This window comes from Oryctolagus cuniculus, chromosome 5 (genome assembly GCF_964237555.1).
Source record: "Oryctolagus cuniculus chromosome 5, mOryCun1.1, whole genome shotgun sequence".
NCBI lineage: Eukaryota > Metazoa > Chordata > Mammalia > Lagomorpha > Leporidae > Oryctolagus > Oryctolagus cuniculus.
The window spans coordinates 112,560,117-112,580,451 of NC_091436.1; the positions used below are offsets into that span (position 1 = coordinate 112,560,117).

The 20,335-nt window shown below is 41.0% G+C and overlaps 2 protein-coding genes across 5 annotated transcripts in view; one reads left to right on the plus strand and one right to left on the minus strand.

Annotated features, from left to right (window-relative positions):
* The window catches only part of BEND6 (BEN domain containing 6), a 66,031-nt gene that overhangs the window by 18,152 nt on the left and 27,544 nt on the right, over positions 1-20,335 (minus strand). For 2 of the 4 annotated variants that reach the window (XM_017345217.3, XM_002714516.5), the window contains exons 2-4: positions 15,680-15,747; positions 15,239-15,390; positions 4,879-5,056 (exon numbers count right to left, since the gene is read on the minus strand). In XM_017345217.3, the coding sequence (XP_017200706.1) occupies positions 4,879-5,056; positions 15,239-15,358 (298 nt within the window). In that variant the 5' untranslated portion in view covers positions 15,359-15,390; positions 15,680-15,747. Of the gene's footprint in view, positions 1-4,878; positions 5,057-15,238; positions 15,459-15,679; positions 15,748-20,335 lie in introns of all 4 variants that reach the window. The other 2 variants (XM_017345218.3, XM_017345216.3) reach the window with 1 other exon arrangement.
* On the plus strand, positions 6,223-6,785 carry LOC108177438 (large ribosomal subunit protein eL21-like). Its single transcript, XM_051855576.2, has one exon. The coding sequence runs from the start codon at positions 6,263-6,265 to the stop codon at positions 6,743-6,745; it is 483 nt and encodes a 160-aa protein (XP_051711536.1). The 5' UTR covers positions 6,223-6,262; the 3' UTR covers positions 6,746-6,785.

Below are 20,335 nucleotides of genomic sequence, written 5' to 3' on the forward strand. Positions count from 1 at the left end.
TTATTGTATGGATAGATGCATGAATGAACACTGAAGCAGCACCTGGCAGTTACTGAATTTTCTGGTTGCCTGAAGAACAGCCAATGGCCGACTTTACTAGTTAGCTTCTATGGTTCCCATCCAATGTGTGTGTACTGGCTGGAGGAAGCAGAGGCAGAAATATTAGATATATCATAGTTTATATGGAGGGGCCGATGCTGTGGCATAGCAGGTAAAAGCTGCTGCCTGCAGTGCTGGTATCCCATATAGGTGCTGGTTTGAGTCCCGGCTGCTCCATTTCCGATCCAGCTCTCTGCTATGGCCTGGGAAAGCAGTAGAAGATGGCCCAAGTGCTTGGACCCCTGCACCCACATGGGAGACCCGGAAGAAGCTCCTGGCTCCTGGTTTCAGATCAGCACAGCTTTGGCCATTGCAGCCAATTGGGGAGTGAACCAGTGGATGGAAGACCTCTCTCTCTCTCTCTCTCTCTCTGCTTCTCCTTCTCTCTGTGTGTAACTCTAACTTTTAAATAAATACATAAATCTTTAAAAAATAGATTATATGGAGTTGTGAGTGCCAAAGAAGAAGAAAAGCAGAGGAGGAGGGCTAAAAAGACATGGGGAGGACTGAACTTGAAATATTAGATGGGATGAAGAGGTCAGGAGAAAGATGAAGACTCAAATTAAGTGAGGGTGTAAGCCATGTGGATATCTAGAGGAAGAACTTCTAGGCACAGGATACAGCAAGTACAAAGATGCTGAAGTTAAGTTCATGCCAGATGTCTTGAAAGATCGAATAAATGGTCCAATGTGGCTGGGTCACAGAGAAGGAGAAAAGCAGGCCAGAGAGGGAGGGGGTGGGGTGGGGTGGGAGGAGCTAGATCATACACAGATCCATAGATCATATAAAGGACTTCATTTCTATATCTTGTTTTGTATTTGAAAGGCAGAAAGAGAGAGAGAGAGAGAGAGAGAGAGAGAGAGAGAGAGAAAGATACACCCAACATCCACTGATTCACTTTGTAAACACTAGTAACAAGTGGGGCTGGGCCAAGTTGAAGCCAGGAACCTAGAACTCAATCCAGGTCTCCCACATGAGTTGCAGGGTCCTCAACTCCTTGAGCCATTACCAGGCAGCTGGATGGGAAGCAGAGTGGGGAATTTGAACCCAGGCATTCTCAAAATGCCTATAAAAGCCAGAATTGGGCCTGGCCACAGCCTGGAGCTGGAACTCAATCTGGTTCTCCCACATGAGTGACAGTGACCCAAGTACTTGATGAACCAAATAGACCTCCAACAATATAGGAGGGAAACTGGTAAAAGTGGTATCTTGGAAACCAAGCAAAGAACTTTTTCAAGGAAGGAGTTTCCCAAATGTGTCAAAATGTTGGTAACAGGGCATGTAAGATGTCAATTGATAAATGAACACTGGGATTAGAAACCTGGAACATCATGAGTTGACCTGTGTCCCTCCAAAAACTTATGGAGTCCTAACCACTGGTACTTCAGAATGTGACCTTATTTGGAGGTTTTTTTAAAACAGATATAATAAAACTGAAATGAGGTCATTAGGATGAACCCTAATACAACATGACTGGTGTTCTTATGAGGAGGGAGTTTAGACATAGAGAGAGACAAGCACACAGGAAGACCACCATGGGAAGATTGAAGTTAATGCTACCTTGAGGTCAAGGTACAACCAGAAGCTAGCAGACATGCCTGAACAGGTTCTTCCCAAGCTTCAGGGAGAGTTTGGCCCTGCTGACACCTTGACTTTGGAATTCTAGCCTCCAGAACTGCAAGGAAATCAGTTTCTGTTGTTTAAGCCACAAGTTTGTTTACATTGTCACTGCAGCCCTAGCAAATTAAGACATGGAGGTAACTAAAGATTATGAGAAAGTAAATTACAGTAGGATTCAACGTCTTGACTGCAGAGGGATCCAGAGAGAGAGTAATAGGGGGGAATAGAGGAGAGGGTGTATAGTCAAGTCTTTTAGGGAATTTCTCTATAAAAGGAGAAGATAAATAGGGCCAAAGACAGAGAAGCAAATGGCATGAAAGGGGTCTTTGTTTTGAATTGTTTTTTCAAGGATTTACTTATTTATTTGAAAGTCAGAATTACACACAGAGAGAGGGAGAGGCAGAGAGATCTTTTATCTGCAGGTTCACTCCCTAAATGGCTGCAATGGCCAGGGCTGAGCCAGGCCAAAGCCAGGAGCCAAGAGCTTTATCCAGGTCTCTCACATGGGTGCAAGGGTCCAAGAGCTTGGGCCTCCACTGCTTTCCCAGGGAGGGAAATATACACACTAATGAATGACTCATTAGAGAAGGAAAACTTGATCTTGCTAGAGAATGGGGCAATATTGCTGGAGCAATGCCTTCGATTATCTGAAAAGATAAGGGATCTGGTATATTGATGGTAAATGACTATCCACAAAAAGGGGCATTCATGGGTAACAGGACCATGGGAGCATGGAGATGATAGTCTCTTCCTATCCACCACTTTCTCAATGAAGAGAAATCAATTGAGAGTGAGGACAAGGGAGGAGGCATTGGGAGTTGACAGAGAGGAGAAAATGAAATCATAGTTGAGAGCGTAGGAAAGAGAAGAAACTGGTTATAGTAAGAGACTCTTTTCATATGCTATTGAACTTGATGTGGTACTGTTCATTTGGGATTTTCTCATCAATTTTATAACAAGAATTGGTCTGGGTCCAGTGCTGTGGCACAGCGGGTTGAAGCCCCGGCCTGAAGTACCGGAGTCCTGCATGGGCGCCAGTTCTGGTCCAGGCTACTCCTCTTCCGATCCAGCTCTCTGCTGTGGCCTGGGAAAGCAGTAGAAGATGGCCCAAGTCCTTGGGCCCCTACACCCATTTTGGAGACCCAGATGAGACTCCTGGCTCCTGGCTTCGGATCGGTACAGCTCCGGCCATTGCGGCCATCTGGGGAGTGAACCAGCGGATGGAAGACCTCTTTCTCTCTCTGTCTCTACCTCTCTCTGTCACTCTGTCTTTCAAATAAATAAAATAAATCTTACAAAAATAAATAAAATAAATAAATAAAAAGAATTGGTCTATAATTTTCTTTTTTTTTGAAAATTTCTATGTCAGCTTCTATGTCAATAAAACCAGAGATAGTATCAATAGTCTGTACCGTTACTGAGAGCTCCTCTTGCTCAGGCACTAGGTAAAGCAGTTCTAACTATCTTTTTTACTTCTTAAAGGGAAATGATATATCACCCCCATTGTAAAGATGAAGAAACTGACACCAGGGTGAGGGCACAGTGAAGTGAACCAAAGTTGCAAAGATAGTAAGCAGAATTGGGATTCAAACCAAGGCCTCTCACTCCAAATTCGATGTGCTGAACCAGAAATTTATGCTAACTTTATAAATTAACTTCTCATTTCACTCTAAGTTCTGCAACAGTTTGTATAAAAATGGAATTATCTTTTCTGTGAAAATCATAAAAAATCTCATTAGGAGAAAACAGCTATATTTAAAGAGAAGAAATAAAGAGGTAATGGCATGTGAAAGGAATAACCTTCTTTCAATTTTGTGTTTGGCTATTTCTAATTAAAATCATGAAGACTTTAATAAATATTCTTAGAAAAACACGTGGCCCATTACACTGTCAACTTTGCTGATCCCCATGTTTGATCTCTTATCTTTTCTGCCATGAAACTGGCCTCTATTTCCAGGGCCCTAGGCCCACTGGAGGATGCCAACATGTTAGTCTGGGAGACCACAACACCATTTGGGTCATTTTCCCTTGCTTTCTTTTTCGTACCACTTGTACCCATTCTGTACACATCAGCCAGAGGGATCCATTTTTAAAATGTTCTGTGTCTTTACAGTTGTACAACAGAACACTCTCCAACATGGGATATAATTGTCTAATACTCAGCTATGTAAAATAGGACATGGTCCCCAACTATATATGGGGAGCAAAATTTTTGAAAAAATAAACATTTAAACACAACAGAGGATCCTGTAAAAAAGCTTTATGCCAAACGTTTTCTAATTTGGTTAGATTTTCCTCCTTTAGATGAGTAAGTCTCCAATGGAACTGATTATTTTCCCAAACCACTCCTCCCAACACAAAACTAAAATGTAATAGATGGAATTGTTAGTTCCATTAGTTCCATAATGGATCACAATACACTCTATTTTCTAGAGCTTTCCCTAGCAGACAGGAATAAGTACATCACTAGCTCTTTAACATATTTGCTGTCTTACCAGTCTTTTCCGTCTAGGGCCTAGCACTGTGAGTGTCCTATATTAAATGCTCAACAAATATCAGTTGAACATTATTAATGGGTTCAATATTTGGTATTTTGTAGGAAAATCTAATTTTAAGCAACAAACTACATGTTTCATTAGGAGTGCTTCCATATTTCATTTATATAATTATATGATTTTTATTTTTTTATTTATTTTTTATTTCTTGACAGGCAGAGTGGACAGTGAGAGAGAGAGACAAAGAGAAAGGTCTTCCTTTTTGCCGTTGGTTCACCCTCCAATGGCCGCCGCGGCCGGCGCGCTGCGCTGATCCGATGGCAGGAGCCAGGTACTTATTCTGGTCTCCCATGGGGTGCAGGGCCCAAGCACTTGGGCCATCCTCCACTGCACTCCCGGGCCATAGCAGAGAGCTGGCCTGGAAGGGGGGCAACCGGGACAGAATCTGGCGCCCCAACCGGGACTAGAACCTGGTGTGCCTGCGCCGCAAGGCGGAGGATTAGCCTAGTGAGCCGCAGCGCTGGCCATGATTTTTCTTAAAATGTGATTTTTGAACTCTCTAAGGTACCAATTTTCTTCTTCAATCTTAAGACTGATTTGCAATACTTTTCATTGATCATCTATTTTCCCTTTCATTTAAGTTGTCAGTTTCCTCAAAGCTTACCTTGTAGCATGACCAAAGACTGTCGGAGTCGGCCGTTTTCTTTCCTGGTGTTGGCTAGTTTTTCTTTCAGGTTTTTTATTTTGGCACATAATTCCTCCTTTGACAGTTCTTCTAAAGGTGTTTCATCCTCACTGGAGCTCTCACCGGGCAGAAAGGCATTTCCCGAGTATGGATCTCTCTGAAATTCAAGGCAGGCACAAAAGAAGCTTCACAGCACTTTAACGGTTTAGCCCATGTCCTGTATGCTAAAGGGACTTAATTGGACCTGCACATTCCTGCTCTCATGGGCACTTCTGGCTACTGATCTAGCCCTGGCTTCATCCTCCACCATCTAGAGGGAAGAACAAAATTTCATGCACATGCGCCCCCTGCAGAGTAGATATCAGGATTCTGTCTTCCTGCCTCAATTCAGTGAGAATGAAAAGTAGACCATGAGTACAACAGAGTAGAGCCCACAAGGCCTCCATTCAAATCTGAGTTCCTGTGATGTGCAGCAGCCTGACCCAGAGAAGAATACTTCACCATCTGAACCCGATTTCTTTCATCTATGAATACACAAAGTATTTAATAAAATAGGGAAACCCAACAAGACAACAGGATACACAGGAGCTATTGTCTCTATGGTCCAGCTACAAATAATTAGTAATACAGTATTCAGAAAGACAGCATTTATTAAAAGTCAGGAGGGGAGGGTGTGGAGTCCTAGGGGCCTGAGGGAGCCTTCTGGGGGGCTGGTAATGTTCTAATTTTGGATATGGACATGTGTAGTTTGTGATAATTCATCAAGTGTACTTTTCTGATATGTGAACTCTTCTGTATGTATATTTCCATGCAGTATTTTTAAAAAGTTTATGGAAAGGAAATTTTAAAAAATGACTTATTTATTTTATTGATTTGTGAGGCAGAGAGACAGATGGAACTCTTATCTCATGATTCCTTTTCCAAATGCCAGCAATGGCTGAGGCTGGTTTGGGCCTAAACTGGGAGCCAGGAATGTAACCCCTGGCTTCCATGTAGATGGCAGGAAGCCAACCACCCAAGCTGGCACTTGTTGCCTCCCAGGGTGCACATTAGCAGGAGGCTGGAATTGGGTGGAGCCAGGACTGGAGCTCAGGTGCTTTGGAATGGGTTGTGGCATTCCAAGTGGGGTCCTAACCACTAGACAAAATGCTCATCACCGACAGTTCCCAATTCCTACATCCTAAAGTTTTGTTTTTATGTTTAAATCATGTTTTGAGAATGTGTAAGACCTTTATGAAGGAAGTGAAACATGAATACTGAAAACTATCAAAGATGATCTACATTAATTACAGAGGAACCATATTTATAAATAAGCTGAAACTTCTTTTCGGCCGGAGCCGCCATCTTCCAGTAATTCGCCAAGATGACGAACACAAAGGGAAAGAGGCGAGGTACCCGGTACATGTTCTCCAGGCCTTTCAGAAAACATGGAGTTGTTCCTTTGGCCACATACATGCGCATTTACAAGAAAGGTGACATTGTGGACATCAAGGGAATGGGTACTGTTCAAAAAGGAATGCCCCATAAATGTTACCATGGAAAAACTGGAAGAGTCTACAATGTTATCCAGCATGCTGTTGGCATTGTTGTAAACAAACAAGTGAAGGGCAAGATTCTTGCCAAGAGAATAAATGTGTGTATTGAACACATTAAGCACTCTAAGAGCCGAGATAGCTTCTTGAAATGTAGGAAGGAAAATGATCAGAAGAAGAAGGAAGCCAAAGAGAAGGGTACCTGGGTTCAACTAAAGCGTCAGCCTGCTCCACCCAGAGAAGCCCACTTTGTCAGAACCAATGGAAAGGAGCATGAGTTGCTGGAACCCATTCCTTATGAATTCATGGCATGATAAATGTAAGATAAATAAATAAGACCTAATTGAAAAAAAAAATAAGCTGAAACTTAAAATACTAACTATTCCAAGACTGAGCTATAGAATTAGAACAACTCCACTACAAATCCAAATTATTTTTTGTTGGAAATTTAAAAATTGGACATTTGGGGAATGAACCACCAGATGGGATTAATAATTAATTAAAGGAAAAATTTGAATGTCAGAAGCAAAACTTCAGGTTTTACAAGAAAATATATGCGCTTACATTTTGAATTTGGAGGAGGAAATTATGCTTTAGATATTAAATCACTGATTCTAATACAAAAGAGTAATAGGGCCAGCACTGTGGTGTAGCAGGTAAATCAGCTGTCTGCAGTGCTGGCATCCCATATGGGTGCCAATTTGAGACCCAGCTGCTCCATTTTTGATCCAGCTCTCTGCTGTGGCCCAGGAGCACAGTGGAGGATGGCCCAAGTGCTTGGGACCCTGCACCTGCATGGGAGACCAGGAGGAAGCACCTGGCTTCCAGCTTTGGATCAGCACAGTTCCAGTCATTGCAGCCATGTGGGGAGTGAATGAACCAGCAGATGGAAGAACTTTCTTTCTCTCTGCATCTACCTCTGCCTTTCTGTAACTTTGCCTTTCAAATAAAAAAAAAATGATAAAAATCAACTACCTTAAGATGAACAAGTTTTGCTCAATAAGGAACTTTATTTAAAGTTTTATTTGATTTATTTGAAAGCCACAGTTATGGAGAGATAGAGGAGGAGAAACAGAGAGTAATGTCTTCCACCTCTGGTTCACGCCCCAAATGGTTGTAACAGCCAGGCCAAAGCCAGGAGTCAGGAGTTTCTTCTGTACTTCCCACGTGGGTGCAGGGGCCCAAGCACTTGGGCCATCCTCCATTTCTTGTCCAGGCACATTAGCAGGGCGCAGGATCAGAAGTGGAGCAGCCTAGACTTGATCCAGCATCCATATAGGATGCTGGTGTCACAGATGGTGGCTTTACCTGCTATACCACAAGACTGGTCCCCATTAAGGAACATTAAAGAAAGTGAAAGATATGTCATGAACCAGTGGAAGACATCTACAACACTGTTAAGTGACAAAATAGACAAAATATACATACATAAATAAAAATAATATAAATAGCCCCACAAATATACAAAGAAAAGTGAAGCAGCAACTCAAGAGAAAAATGAGTAAAGACATAAACAAGCATTTTACAGAAAACACAAATGACTAAAAAACATATAAAAAATTCAACTTCATTAATAAATAGCAAAAAGAAGATATGATTTTTGGTAAAAATTAAGGAATTTGCCAAAAACTAAGCATGGAATGGATGCGAAGCAATAGAATTTCCTGTATTTTACTTGTAAGAATATAAACTGGTATAAGTACTTTGGAAAACACTGTTCTCTTAAGTTTTAGTTATCTATTATTACTTTATTTGAAAGGCAGAGAGCTACACACACACACATACACACACACACACACATACAGAGGGAGAGGGAGAGGGAGAGGTCTTCGATCTGCAGGTTCACTCCTCAGATGCCTGCAACAACCAGGACTGGTCTAGGCCAAAGGTAGGAGCCCAGGACCCAATTCCTCCCCTAGGTGGGTGGCAGGGAACCAATACTGGAACCATCTCCTCTGCTTCCCATGGTATACATTATCCAGAAACTAGATGAGAATTTGAATAGCCAGGACTCGAACTAAGCACTCTGATATGGAATGCAGATTCCAAGTGGTGACTTAACCGCTGTGCCAAATGTGCACTCTTGGAAAATATGCTGACATTATCTTTTAAAGTTAGAGATGTATCTAACCTCTGATATTGCAACTAATTCTTAGGCCAATACCGAAGAGAAATTTTTAGTATATCTATATCTATATCTATATCTATATCTATATCTATATCTTCCATATGCTGGTTCATTCCCCAAATGGTCTCAATGGCCAGAGCTGGGCCTATCCAAATCCAGAAGTCAGGAACTTCTTCCAGGTCTTCCGCATAGGCACAGGGGCCAAATCAACTTGGGTCATGTTCCACTGCTTTCCCAGGCCATAGCAGAGAGCTGGATTGGAAGTGGAGCAGCAGGGACACGAACTGGTGCCCAAATGGGATGCTGGTGTCACAGGCAGTGGCTTTACCCATTATGCCACAGCTCTGGCCCAAAAATAAATAAATCTTAAAAAAAAAAACAGGCCGGCACCGTGGCTCACTAGGCTAATCCTCCGCCTAGTGGCGCCGGCACACCGGGTTCTAGTCCCGGTCGGGGCGCCGGATTCTGTCCCGGTTGCCTCTCTTCCAGGCCAGCCCTCTGCTGTGGCCAGGGAGTGCAGTGGAGGATGGCCCAAGTGCTTGGGCCCTGAACCCCATGGGAGACCAGGAAAAGCACCTGGCCCCTGGCTCCTGGCTCCTGCCATCGGATCAGCGCGGTGCGCCGGCCGCAGCGCGCTGGCAGCGGCGGCCATTGGAGGGTGAACCAACGGCAAAAGGAAGACCTTTCTCTCTGTCTCTCTCTCTCACTGTCCACTCTGCCTGTCAAAAAATTAAAAAAAAAAAAAAAAAAAGCTGTGTTGAAACAAAAAATAATTTTCTCAAACTACCAAGCTGGCCTTTATATATCTCTAAACTTTCATATATATACATCTATATGTCTGTTACTATATATAAACCTGGAGTAAGTGTGGAATTTATAAAGATCCAAACCCAGAAGGCTGGAATGTAAATTAAAAAAAATAAAGAGTAGAAGAGATAAAAATGTGACATAAAGACAGCTACTGCTTCTGCTTCCCAGAAAAGCAAAAGATATGCCTGTGCCCAGAGGAGGAGCCTGAGGAACAAAGAACTAGAGCGCCAAGAATTCAAATTTCCTTGTTCTTCTGGCCCCTGTACTTTGTGGAAAAGGGAGATGGATCCCAAGGGTGGGAGAACCTGGTAGAAACATCCAGAAAAATGGCAGGCAAACTCTGAGCAGCAAGGCCGGCTCCCTGCTTCTTCTGGCATTCTAAATCCCCTAGAGAGGCTCCTTGTCCAGTGTAACACCATGGCAACATGGTGCCTCTCTGAGCCATAGATCAGAAATGGCCAGAGTGATATCCAGACAACTGGACTGCAGACAGCATCCTGATTCCCCTGATCTCGTGCCAAGCTTCTGGAGAATCCAGTGTTCTTGTGTCCTAGTCAGTAGACAAGTAAGTTCTGGGGAAATGGATAAAAAAGAATAGTTTAGTATGTTGGCAGAGAGGCTACAGGGTGCCAGACCTCATAGAAATTGGCAGTGGGTGCCAGGAGGGCAAATTTCAGAGGCAGGTACCAATAGCATTCACCTAAGGATCTGGAAGGATTGGCTCAACAGCAGCTAACAGTAACGGACACCGAGGAACCAGGCAGGAAGGTCAGACTCTCAGTAGAAGATGAAATCTCTCTCCCTAAATACTGAGCTGATATGTCAGACTCCTGTAAACTTGGATCACCAGCCAGGAAGAAAAATAGAAGGGGGTGGGGTTAAGAATCCAGGATCAAGTGAGGCTTAATAAGTCTCAAAGTGACTGAATTAATAGTAGGTCAAAAGGACTGTTTTAAAGTAAAAAAAAGAAGTCATTCATTTTTGAATGGACAAGTTCAAGCATGGCAGATTGAAACACAGATGAGGTTAATTACACAAAATACAATTACAATTTTCTATGATTTGTAGTGTGTACATTCAATGCTTATTTATAAACATGTATACATAACATTTATAAATACACCTGTGTACATATTTCAATGCATTATATATGAGTGTGTATTTATATATGTAATACATATAATGGTAATAGAATTACTATTATCATATGTGTGCAAATAGCTAAAATTCTCACACTGGATATATAAATCCTAAAGAAAAATATGATGGTGCTGGTGCAATGGAATAGCAGGTAAAACTGCTTCCTGCAGTGCCAATATCCCATATGGGCACCAGTTTGTGTTCCACCTGCTCTACTTCTGATCCAGCTACCTGCTAATGTGCCTGGGAAAGCAGTGGAAGATGATCCAAGTGCTTGAGCCCCTATCATCCATATGGGAGACGTAGAAGAAACTCCTGGCTCCTGGCTTCTAAGAGGCCCAACTCTGGCCATTGCAGCTATTTAGGGAGTGAACCAGCAGATGAAACATCTCTCTTTGCCTCTGCCTCTCTGTAACTCTGTGTTTCAAATAAGTAAATAAATCTTTTAAAAAATAGAATTATTTAAACTTACAAAAAAAGAAAAATATGATGCATTTGATTAAATAGAAATGAAGTATGTTTTAACACCTGAGAGATGCTTATTGATGTCATAGTTCTATGAAAAGTAATTGTAAGGTATCAGAATTTATGGTCTAGTTCTTGTTAGCAAATTTTAGTGGTTTCCTATCAGAAAGGAAAGAAGGTAAAAGCAAATACATTTGTAAGCATCAATGGTTTTAAATAAAGTTAAGAGAAGATGTTTTTAATATATCAAACCACAAGAGACTAATTTCTATAATAGATAGGATGTTTATTGAAATCAATAAGACTAGAACAGGAAGTCTAACTAGTCATGGGTGAAAAAAGCCAGAGAAGAATAAGAACCCAATAGAATGTCAGAGGTCTGTCTCTAGGTATCTTCAACTATCTGATCTCCCCTTCTTCTACAGTACAAGGTTCTTAGCTGGAAACATAACCATCAGCTAAGGACTTAATTTCCCAGAATCCTATGCAGCTCAATGTGGCAATATAACAGAAGATATGAGCAGAAGCCATGAGTATTGCTACTGGTTCATAACCTTATGGAATGGGCATAGCTTCTCCTGCCTGTATTCTTCTTTTCCTTTTCACAGAGAGGAAGACATAATGTGAGGGTAAGAGGAGTCATCTTAGATCCAGAGTTATAGGAAATGTGTTGAGGAGGATAGATCCAAGAAAGTTAGAGGGATCCACAAAGAAAGAAGTATCAGTATGTATAGGGATATTTATTTTGTCATTGTTGGTATTAGCAAGATGCTGGAGGCTATCTAGGTATACATCACTGGAGGAAAAGTTACACAAAGCATGATGCTATACAGAATTCAGACACAATAGATCAGATATTCACACAGAAAAACAGATAGATGCTAAAAATAGTGCTGATTATATGGAAACAATCTAAGTGGCTATTAAGAAAAAATGCATAAAGAAACTGTGGTGCGGACGGTGCTCTGGCATAGCGGGTAAAGCCATCGCCTGCAGTGCTGGCATCCCACATGGGGGCCAGTTCAAGTCCCAGCTGCTCTGCTTCTGATCCAGCTCTCTGCTATGGCCTGGGAAAGCAGTAGAAGACAGCCCAAGTCCTTGGGCCCCTGAACCTGTGTGAGACACCTGGATGAAGCTCCTGATTCCTGGCTTTGGATCTGCCCAGCTCCAGCCATTGCAGCCATTTGGAGAGTGAACCAGTGGATGGAAGACCTCCCTCTCTCTGCCTCTGCCCCTGTGTAACTCTGCCTTTCAAATCAGTAAATAAATATTTTAAAAAGAAAGAAATAAAACTGAAGTTTATACATACAATATTATGTATGTATAATGTTATTATGAAATAGCATTCAGCCCTAAGAAAAAGTGATATCTTACTATCTGTCACAACTTACCTGAGCCTGGAGAATATAATATTAGGTGAAATAAGGCAGACATAAAAAGGTAAATATTGCAAGAATCTCTATCTGGAATCTTAAAAAAATCAAATATACAGAGATAAAGAACAAAACATTGGTTATCTGGGTGGGAAGCAGTGAGAGGAAATGGGAAATGCAGGTCAGAGAAAACAGAGTATTAAATACACAGGATGAACAAGTCTAGAGATCTAAAGTATGAAATGAGATCTGTAGATCATAAAGCTGTACAGTATTTAGGATTCATGCTAAATGAATAGATTGTAGCTGATGTTGTCTCACAAACCAAAAAGGATAAATATGTAGAATAATATGTATGTTACTTTGCTTCATTATAGTAACCTTTTTTCTAACTATATGTATCCAGTAACATCATGTTATATACCTAGAATATACACAATAAAAACCATTCTTTAAAAAACCGTATTGATTAAAAAATCAAAACATGGTAGGGTCTATATTGTACCATTGTACTACTAAATGCTGTATACATGAGGTTGTAGAATGGATTATGGTTTGTAATAAGAAAAAGGTTGAGAACAACTCATGTTCATTCTAAGGAACTGGTCATACAATGGATGGTTCATATACATATACACATATGGAGTATGAAAAAGACAAAGCACTCTATATGCTAATGGAAAAATCTTTGAAATATATGTTGAAAATCAAAACAAAGAATTATATATAGTAAATTATTTCTTATGCAAAAGGAATTACAATAAGCAGAGAGAGAAAGAGACAGAGAGAGGAAGATATCTCTTATCTGATGATTCTCTTCCCCACATGGCTGTAACAAAGCCAGACGTGGGCCACTGAAGACAAGAGCCAGCAAGTCCACCCTGGTCTCCCTTATGGGTGGCAGGGGCCCAAGTACTTGAATCATCTTCTGTTGTCTTCCCAGGTACATTAGCAGGAAGCTGGATCAGAGACAGAACAGCTGGGATTTGAACTGGTACTCTGATGGGTGATGCCAGAGCCATATGTGAAAGCTTAACCCACTGTGCCACAGTGTTGACTAGGATGTCTATTCCTATTTGCTCTATTTCAACAAAGAAACACTGAGTGGATATACAAGTGAGTAATAAGGGCTGTGAGAGGTGGGCACAAAGTAGATAGGTAGAATAAGGAAGATTTTTCATTGGTAACCTTTTTTTTAAAGATTTATTTATTTATTTGAGAGGTAGAGTTACAGAGAGGGAGAAACATAGAGAAAGGTCCTCCACTGCTGGTTCATTCCCCAAATGGCCATAATGGCCAGAACTGGGCCAATCAGAAGCCAGTATCCAGGAGCTTCTTCGAGGTCTTCCACATGGGTGCAGGGACCCAAGCACTTGGGCTATCTTCTAGTGCTTTCTTGGGACATAGCAGAGAGCTGGATCAGAAGAGGAGCAGCAGGGACATGAACCAGTGCCCATATGGTTTGCTGACACCAAAGGCAGAGGCTTAGCCTCCTATGCTACAGTGCTGGCCCCTTCACTTCATTTTTAATCTTTAAAAACTATTTTAAGGCCGGTGCCGCGGCTCACTAGGCTAATCCTTCACCTAGCGGCGCCGGCACACCGGGGTTCTAGTCCCAGTCGGGGTGCTGGATTCTGTCCTGGTTGCCCCTCTTCCAGGCCAGCTCTCTGCTGTGGCCAGAGAGTGCAGTGGAGGATGGCCCAGGTGCTTGGGCCCTGCACCCCATGGGAGACCGGGAGAAGCACCTGGCTCCTGCCATCGGATCAGCATGGTACGCCGGCCGCAGCGCGCCAGCTGTGGCGACCATTGGAGGGTGAACCAACAGCAAAGGAAGACCTTTCTCTCTGTCTCTCTCTCTCACTGTCCACTCTGCCTGTCAAAAAACAAAACAAAACAAAACAAAAACAAAACAAAACAAAAAACCACTATTTTAAATCACACAATGTATTTATTTAAAGAACTAAATAATATATGAACATAAAATACTGCATGTATTATTACAAGGATATATACAAACGTATGTTCCAAAGACACAAATAAGTCACTGAGAAGTCCAGTGATTGGTTGTCCAAAGTGTAAAAGAGGAATGGCAGTAAGGAATTCGAATTTTAAAAGTAAGAAAATAATAAAAATAGGAGAGGGCTTTTGATCCAGGTAGCTGTGAGAATGGATCACAAACTGGGATCTAAAAAGAAAAGCAAACAGTATTGTAAATAAGAGGTATTCCAATTTCTCTAGTATTTTTGGGGAGGAAAAATATTTTCTAACTTCTGATTCTTAATTTCCCAGAATATCTTGGAAAGGTGAGTATGGCATATTTAGCCATTGTTCTGTGCAAGCAGTAGGTAAATTGTTGGCCATGTTCCTAACTCAACTTTGACATTAAAAAGACAACATGTGGGGCTGGTGCTGTGGTATGGCAGGTTAAGCCATTGTCTGCAGTGCTGGCTTCCCATACGTGCATCAGTTCATGTCCCGGATGCTCCACAACTGACCCAGTTCCCTGCTAATGTGCCTAGGAAAGCAGTTGAGGATGGTCCAAGTGTTTGGGTCCCTTCACCCACGTGGGAGACCTGGATGAAGTTCCTGGCTCCTGGCTTTGACCTGGCCTAGCCCTGGCTGTTGTGGCCATTTGGGTAAAGAATGAGCAAATGGAAGATATGTCACTCTCTCTCTCTCTCCCTCTCAGGCTGTAACTTTGAGTTTTAAATAAATAAATAAATCTTGGGGAAAAAAAGGGAACATGTAATTATACTCCCTTGAATGAATAAAGAATTAAAAGAAAGAATAATATAAGAGAAGAAGGGAAAATACTAACCAAATATGAAAGGAACCATGGAATTAAAGTTGAGCTATATAACACAATTAAACCAAGGTAATAAAAAACCTACCTGTCCTTTATCCATGTCAGTATTTGCATTTTCTGAGTCCATTGTCTCTGTCCTTTTCCTCTTTCCTTTTCTAAAAACTTGGGTATTGGCAATATCATCTGTCTGCAAGATCTTCTGCATTTTCTCAATTAGTTGTCAAAGGTATTCTGAAACTGGAGAAGGAGAGAATGCTCAAGTAGATGATGCTATTCTGGATGTAGCCCAAAAGTTAATGTTTTTCCTTAAAAACAAAAACAACAAAAGAATACAAAATATATTTATAACTGTATATTTCATAATTGTACTAGCCATTCAGGTAAACTACTTTTACTAAATGTCTCCTATCTTCTTTGCTCCCACTGACTACGGTAGGACACATTTTTCACTTGATTCAAAAGTCTTTCAATTTCATCATCTTGATGAGGATATTCACATTGTGGTCTGCAGTGAGTTGTCACTTACCAAGTCAATTAGTGCAAAAATTTTTTCCATCTTCTTAAGTTTTTTCTTGTCAAGCAGTTATGAAGTATCTAGAAAACAAAGAATAAATTTATAAACATTACCACAAAGGACCAAGTTACATATTTTTAGGAAAAAAAAAACTGTTAATAATAGCAGATCTCACCAGAACCAAAGACCAAAATATTCCAGGAAGATCAATAAGAATTGCAGAGAAGCAGGTTTTTTTTTTTCCCCCTGAAAACTGTGAAGTCTTCAGATGGAAGATTTTCCTTGATGCAAACAAAATAATTGTACCACAGAGTGGAAAAAAACTTGAAGGAAAATTTGTAAAAATTATAAATGGTAATTTTTCAAAAATGATAAAGTAGGTGATAGATATCAAGTAGACTAGGGTTAAATGATGAAATTTAATTTTTGTTATATACAGATAATACAGCATATTAGATCTTAGCATTCTCATTACTTATGCATACTTGTAGTAGTTTGTTTTCATGAAATGACACTTAATCATAAATAATACCCTGAACACAGAAGACTTCAAGAAATATGCAGGCTGTTGAACAGAAAGTAACATATACTCCTTATCAAATTATACTAATTAATTATTTTATAAAATATTATTCTTAGGGCTGGTGTTGAGGTACAGCCAGTTAAACTGCTCCCTGATATGGGAGCCAGTTTGAATCCTGGCTGCTCCATTTCAAATCCAGTTCCCTGCTAATGCCTTGAGCCCCTGCATCCACATGGGAGACTCAGATGAAGTATCCTGTTACTGGCAATCTCACCATATATTAAGGTAATCTGTTTTTGAATCTTTTTTTTAAAAAAATACATTGACTATATTTGACCATGTTGCTTATTTCTTCTCTTATATACCATTTGTGTGATTACAGTGTTAAATCTTAGCTCTTATGTCTTTGGGCAGTAGATTGTATCAGTTATTTTAAATGAATTTTCCTTGTCTTTGAAGCTCAGTCCATAAGTGTGTTGTTGCTCAAAAGAAAATACTTGGGTTTGCATTACTTGAATACTTGAAAAATGAAATTGATAAGATACATTATGTAATGAATTAGGTTTTAATTTCTGGATAAAATTAGAAATGACAAAGATTTGAACTACTTAAAGGATGAAAATAATGATAGTGCTTATAAGCACTGTGAACTCTTGTGTTTGAGGCATCCAAAATTCAAGTGTTTTCTCCTGAAATCCTGCTCTTCTTTTCTGTGCTTCACGCATTTACTCTTTTTTTTTTTTTTGCCAGGCAGAGTGGACAGTGAGAGAGAGAGACAGAGAGAAAGGTCTTCCTTTGCCGTTGGTTCACCCTCCAATGGCCGCCGCGGCCGGCGCTCTGCGGCCGGCGCACCGCGCTGATCCGATGGCAGGAGCCAGGAGCCAGGTGCTTTTCCTGGTCTCCCATGGGGTGCAGGGCCCAAGCACCTGGGCCATCCTCCACTGCACTCCCTGGCCACAGCAGAGGGCTGGCCTGGAAGAGGGGCAACCGGGACAGAATCCGGCGCCCCGACCGGGACTAGAACCCGGTGTGCCGGCGCCGCTAGGTGGAGGATTAGCCTAGTGAGCCGCGGCGCCGGCCCCACGCATTTACTCTTATTATTGATGTAAAACAGCAGTGTTAAAGTGTCATTATATCTGCATTCATTATGAATCCCATAGCTTTTCTAATTAGGAAAAAATAGTCTCAAAGATACTCTTAGTGCCATATTTTTGGTTAATATTTTACCCACTAAGAGTGTTTTAGGTACCTTTAATCATTTTAATAAGGAGTCTATAAAAATTTAATTACATACTGTATTTGAACTAGTTATTACAGAGTAAGAAAAAAAACTAGCTATTGAGACTGTAGATATTCCATTAGTTACATTTCAAAGTTTTTATCAAAGGAACTTTCAGAGATAGGTTGAGACCCGACAGTATCTATTAAACTAGCTCCTGTGATGTGGAAAGGAACCCTGAAAGCAGTGGAGGACATGTGAGTGTATTTACTTGCCATGTTGTGGCTGTGGTAGTGGTGTGCTCATACTTAAATACAGGTAGTGGGGCCGGCGCTGTGGTGTAGCGGGTAAAGCGCTGCCTGCAGTGCCGGCATTGCATATGGGTGCTGGTTCGAGTCCCACCTGCTCCACTTCCAATCCAGCTCTCTGCTATGGCCTGGGAAAGCAGTGGAAGATGGCCCAAGTCCTTGGGCCCCTGCACCCATGTGGGAGACCTGGAAGAAGCTCCTGGCTCCTGGTTTTGGATCTGTGCAGCTCTGGCTGTTGCGGCCAATTGGGGAGTGAACCAGCGGATGGAAGACCTCTTTCTCTCTCTGTCTCTCCTTCTCTCTCTGTGTAACTTTCAAATAAATAAGTAAATCTTAAGAAAAATATAGGTAGTGACACACTGACATTTTTATTGCCCAATAATCTGGAGTAGTGTCCTGCACTTATCTGTGCTAAAATAACTATAAATTAATGGAATCTACAAAGAAGAAACTTTATGTCTGTACTGCATTTGGGAGCCTTTGTACAGCTAGGAAAAATTTCCATGATACAAAGTATTTGCATTTTAAATTTATTATTACAAGAAGGAAGACATGGCATTATTCCATGTGCTTAAATGATAACTTGCTTATTTAGTTTCAGAAGAAAAAAATATGAAATGAGTAATTGTCATTGTGTTAGCTGTAATGTTAAATTGGCAAATTGTAGCGTAAAGCTTAAATCTGTGTTTCTCAAATGTGAACCATAGTAGTCTAATGCTGTTTTGTATACACTGTAAGTGCTACAAATAGTCTCAGCACTGAACATGTATTGATACCTCTCAGAGGAATGCAACCTTTGCTGTGTTTTTATATGCTTCAGAAAGTATCTGAGTGTCTGCAGATTTGTTAATCTGTTTGGTAATGAGGATTCTTCCTGTTCCTTTTTTGTTGTTCCATATTTTCATGCTTAAATTTGAATTTTTACAATTTTACTACAGTTAATTTAAGTACAGTTTGGTCAATGGTTAAACTGTGGTTGTCAGTGAAGAAACTTAAAAACAGCCAAATTTGACGTCGGTACTGTGGTGCAGCAGCTTAAGGCCACAGCTTGCAGCGCTGGCATCCCATTTGGGCACTGGTTCGAGTCCTGGCTGCCCCTCTACTGATCCAGCTCCCTGCTGGTGCGCCTGGGATAGCAGTGGAAGATGGCCCAAGTGCTTGAGCTCCTGTGCCCACGTGTGAGATCTGGAGGAAGTTCCTGGATCCTGGCTTCAGACAGGTTAAGCTTTAGCAGTTGCAGCCATTTGGGGAGTGAACCAGTGGATGGAAGACCTCTCTCTCTCTCTCTGTCTCTACCTCTCTCTGTGACTCTTTCAAATAAAAAAAAAAAATCTTAAAAAAAAAATAGCCTTATTCATGTAACTGCTTAAGTAAAAACTACATTTTGTGTTCTATGTTCATACATTTTTAATAATCTGTATTTCTGTTTAAATATAAGTGATGATGTTTAAAAAAATTTTAAAAATGAAAGCAAAAAAAATTGGATTGTGGTTTTGGTTTAAAGCCCTGTAAATATAGAAAAAAAATTTTAACTGTGTACTTTAAATGGGCAAATTGAATAGCATGTGAATTGTTTTAATAAATTCATTTAAAAATACATAGTATGTTCAAATATTTTTCAAAATACCTGCTGATGAAAAATAAAAACAAATAACTATAGGCTGTATGCACCTTAGATTTTCATAAGCTTTGTAAATTTGACGAACATTTTTCTGCTCTACACATATTTTTGCCATAATTAGGTGTAATGCATCTTAGTAGACTCCACCTCATGTTTTATTGCATTAATATTTTTTCAATTTCATTGAAAATATTCTTCTTAGACTGGTGCCGCTGCTCACTAGGCTAATCCTTCACCTGCGGCACCAGCACCCTGGGTTCTAGTCCCGGTTCGGGTGCCGGATTCTGTCCCAGTAGCTCCTCTTCCAGTCCAGCTCTCTGCTGTGGCCTGGGAAGGCAGCGGAGGATGGCCCAAGTCCTTGGGCCCTGCACCCGCATGGGAGACCAGGAGGAAGTATCTGGCTCCTGGCTTCGGATCGGCGCAGCGTGCCGGCCGTAGCGGCCATTTGAGGGGAGAACCAATGGAAGGAAGACCTTTCTCTCTCTCTCTCTCTGCCTCTCTCACTGTCTAACTCTGCCTGTCCAAAAAAAAAATATTCTTCCAAAAGTTGTTTCATGAAAACTATTTATAAATGTTAATTATTCACTCATTCTAAATGCAGTATTTATTCCTTAAATAAAAAACAACTGAATAGGAACATCTGTTGACTCAAGAACCAAGAAAAACACAAAATCATTTGCCTTGTTTTTCTTTTTTAATTTTTTAAAGATTTATTAATTTGTTTGAAAGTCAGAGTTACAGAAAGAGAGAAAGAGAAAAGTCTTCCATCTGTTGGTTCATGTCTGATATAGCTGCAACAGCCAGGACTGGGCCAGGCTGAAGGCAGGGGCTTCATCTGGGTCTCCCACGTGGGTAGCAGGGCCACTTGGACCATCTTCTGGTGCTTTCCCAGGACATGAGCAGGGAGCTGGATCGGAAGTGGAGCATTTGGGATATGAACCAATGCTCCTTTGGGATGCCAGCGTCTCAGCCCAAGGCTTTAATCACTATGCCACAA

Excerpts from the sequence above, each read along its gene's own strand:
- LOC108177438 (XM_051855576.2), top strand. The coding sequence starts at position 6,263 with ATGACGAACACAAAGGGAAAGAGGCGAGGTACCCGGTACATGTTCTCC.